We start from the raw sequence: 3,290 nt of genomic DNA, 5'->3' as shown, positions 1-3,290 counted from the left end.
TTGCCTGCTTGCCCTCACCTTGCAGCAAGTCCATCCCTTCCCTGGCAATAGAGAATATTTGGAACTCCAGTATATACTGAAGACCAGTGGACACATCCAACTTCCTAGACTGAGTAAGTACTGGAATATTGGACTTTCCTTCATAGGCAATGTGGGATTAGCAGGACTGCAGCCCTAAGTCATTCTAATAAATCTCCTTCCTTCATACACAGAGAGATTCCTTGTATATGTTCTGTTGCTCTAGAGAACCTAGTACAACATTTTTTGACACCAGTGTACATAATTTTCCAAAATATTCAACAGCTGTGTATAGTTGTAAAAACCAGTTACCTATTGAAATAAGATTCAATCTAGATGAAAAATGGAGTGATGTAAGAGTTCCTAGTAGCCTACACTGTCTTCTCTGAAACTAGTATTGAAATCTGTATAGAAAATTTAAGAGATCCAAGTTTCCAGCCCCATCAAAAGGGGAATAGATGAGAAACAAAAACTTAAAATATAATTCATGTCTATTATTGTGTCTCACAGGTAAAGAGAAAACAATTGCTAGTTCTTCATTTTGGAACCAGTTGAACCTTCACACTACCTCCAGGAGAAATGGCTGGAGATGAGACAGCACAGAGATGGGACCACACACAAATCAGCCTTCAAAAATCCTCCTACATGTGGACCATCAGCAACTTCCGTTTTATTGTGGAGGAAATAACAGAAAGCTTTAGAAGCCCAACTTTCTCAATAGGAGCCAATGACAATTGGTGTTTGAGATTATACCCAAAGGGAATCGATGAAGTAAGTGCAGATTACCTGTCAGTTAATCTACTTTTGCTCAGCTGTCCAAAGAGTCATGTTTGGGCAAAGTTCCAGTTCTGGATCATAAGTGCTGAAGGAGAGAAAATGCAAACCATGAGGAGCCCAAGAGCCTTTAGGTTCATGTCAGGCCTTGGCTATGGATTCAAAAAGTACATCCTTCGAGATTTCCTCTTGTCCCATGCACCTCATCTTCTCCCAGATGATCAGCTCACCCTCCTCTGCAAGGTCAGCGTGGTCCAGGACTCCTTCAGTATCTCTGATCAGAACAGGAAGCCAGGGATTCAAGTTCCCAGATGCACATTGGCTGATGAGCTAGGAGAGCTGTGGGAGAATTCCCGATTCACAGACTGCTGCCTGGTGGTAGCTGGCCAGGAATTCCAGGCTCACAAGGCCATCTTAGCAGCTCGCTCTCCAGTTTTCAGAGCCATGTTTGAACACGACATGGAGGAGAGCAGAAAGAACCGCTTTGAGATCCCTGACCTGGAGCCACAAGTCTTCAAGGCAATGATGGGCTTCATTTATACCGGAAAAACACCAGACCTCGACAGCATGGCAGATGTTCTGCTGGCAGCTGCTGACAAGTATGGCCTGGAGCGTTTGAAGGTCATGTGTGAGGATGCCCTCTGCAGAGACCTCTCTGTGGAGAATGCTGCCCAAACTCTTGTCCTGGCTGACCTCCGCAGTTCAGAGCAGCTGAAAACCCAGGCACTGGATTTCATTACAGCTCATGCTTCTGAGGTCTGTGAGACCTCAGGCTGGAAGGCAATGGTGGGCTCATATCCCCATTTAGTTTCTGAAGCATACTGTTCCCTGGCTTCTGCTCGTCTCCCATTCTTGGAGCCCCCTTTCAAACGCTTGAAGCAATCCTAGGACCTGGTCAGCTGTGTTCTATACTTTTCTCCCTGAAGCAGCAGCCAGTGTTGTTACCAATGACACTTGGGTAGACTATGGGATCAGTGGAGCATTTCCAGTGAAACTTGGGAAAGACAGCATAGTGGCTCAGGCTTTAATACAGCTGTAAATGAGTTGATTGTCAGGTTAATGGAGGGAAGTGCTGAGCTATATTATACACTACCCTGTTACTGTACTGGTTTGATTTTTGTCCAATGAGTTGGGAACTGGAATATGTTTTAGTTGCTGGCCCCAAGCACATTACAACAGGGTTTCTTTGGAGAAACTTGTCTGGATTGGACTGAGCAGAACATATGGTCAGGACTCATAAAGGAGAAAATAAACATGAATGTTTGCTTACAAGAGAAGGAAAGAGAAAGAAGACATTTACCTCCAAACTCAGTGTGTGGGAATGGAGAGATGACTCAGTTGGCAAAAGCAATTATTGTTCTTGTAGAGGTCCCTTGTTCAGTCCTCTTCCTGTCTCCATGGGCACATCCATCTCTGTAGACAATACCTTCCCAAATAAAATATCAAATGAATAAAAATTCTAAAATCAGCTTGTGGATTCCTGTGGTGTTTCTGTTTGAAAATCCCATTTTGGTCCATCAAACTCTGCTCAGGTGTGGAAGTTTGTGCCGTCTTCATTCATAAACACACACACACACACACACACACACACACACACACACACACACACACACACACGTCAATGAGAAAATACCTAATGAAATTCTGTTATACGCGAATAGATTGGTGCCTAGCCCAATTGCCATCAGTTAGGCTTTCTCCAGCAGCTGATGGGAGCAGACACTGAGTTCCACAGCCAAACATTAGGCAGAGATCAGGGAACCTCAAAGAACAGAGAAAGGCGGAAGTATAGGAGGGTTCAAAGACATCTGGTGAACAGAGCCCACAGATTCATCTAAACAGAGCTCATTGGGGCTCCCAGAGTCCTAAGACGCAATCACAGAGCTTGCATGGGTCTGTACTAAGTCCTCTTCATACATGTTGTGGTTTTTTAGCTCAGTAGCTGGTGGGACTCTTAAGAAGGTGAGTATGAGGAGTCTCTGACATATTTGTCTGATCTCGGGAACCTTTTCTTCCTTCTGGGTTCGCTCCTCTAGGCTTGATATGAGGATTTGTGCCTACTATTATTACATCTTGGTATGTTGTGTCCAGTTGCTATCCCCAGGAGATCTATGCTTTTCTGTAGGGAAACAGAGAAGTAGTACATCTATGTGGAGTGGAAGGAGAGGAGACTATGGACAGATGGCATTGTATGAAAGAAGAAAACATAAAAACAAATAAGGAAATAAAGTAAAATTGGAAAGACATTTGGGGAAGAAGTATTTGGACAGATCTGTAAAGGAGCAAAGAATGTGAAGATATTTTTGTCCCCTAAAATGCTCATGAAAGTGCATTCAGCAGAGGAGGAAGTCAATAATTAATTAGATATGATGAACCATTCCATGGACTGTCAGACTCTTTTCCCAAGTCATTTTTGATATTGCCCCATGGGCCCATGATCACAGTAGCCATTGTAGCTGAGATGGGGGTTATGCATGAAATCAACAACATAGATATAT

At 43.6% G+C, this 3,290-nt stretch overlaps 1 protein-coding gene across 1 annotated transcript; it reads left to right on the top strand.

Moving 5' to 3' along the window:
- The first annotated feature begins 591 nt into the window (after window positions 1–591).
- On the top strand, window positions 592–1,680 carry LOC128106170 (speckle-type POZ protein-like). The gene has a single exon (XM_052731490.1). It carries the CDS (start codon window positions 598–600, stop codon window positions 1,678–1,680), a length of 1,083 nt encoding a protein of 360 aa, XP_052587450.1. The 5' UTR covers window positions 592–597.
- The last annotated feature ends 1,610 nt before the right edge of the window (window positions 1,681–3,290 follow it).

Source organism: Peromyscus californicus, unplaced genomic scaffold (assembly GCF_007827085.1).
Source record: "Peromyscus californicus insignis strain IS unplaced genomic scaffold, ASM782708v3 Scaffold_9__1_contigs__length_137607984, whole genome shotgun sequence".
Classification (NCBI taxonomy): Eukaryota; Metazoa; Chordata; class Mammalia; order Rodentia; family Cricetidae; genus Peromyscus; species Peromyscus californicus.
Note: the sequence above shows the minus strand (reverse complement) of the source record. Positions and strands in the feature narration are given on the sequence as shown.

Excerpts from the sequence above, each read along its gene's own strand:
- LOC128106170 (XM_052731490.1), top strand. The coding sequence starts at position 598 with ATGGCTGGAGATGAGACAGCACAGAGATGGGACCACACACAAATCAGC.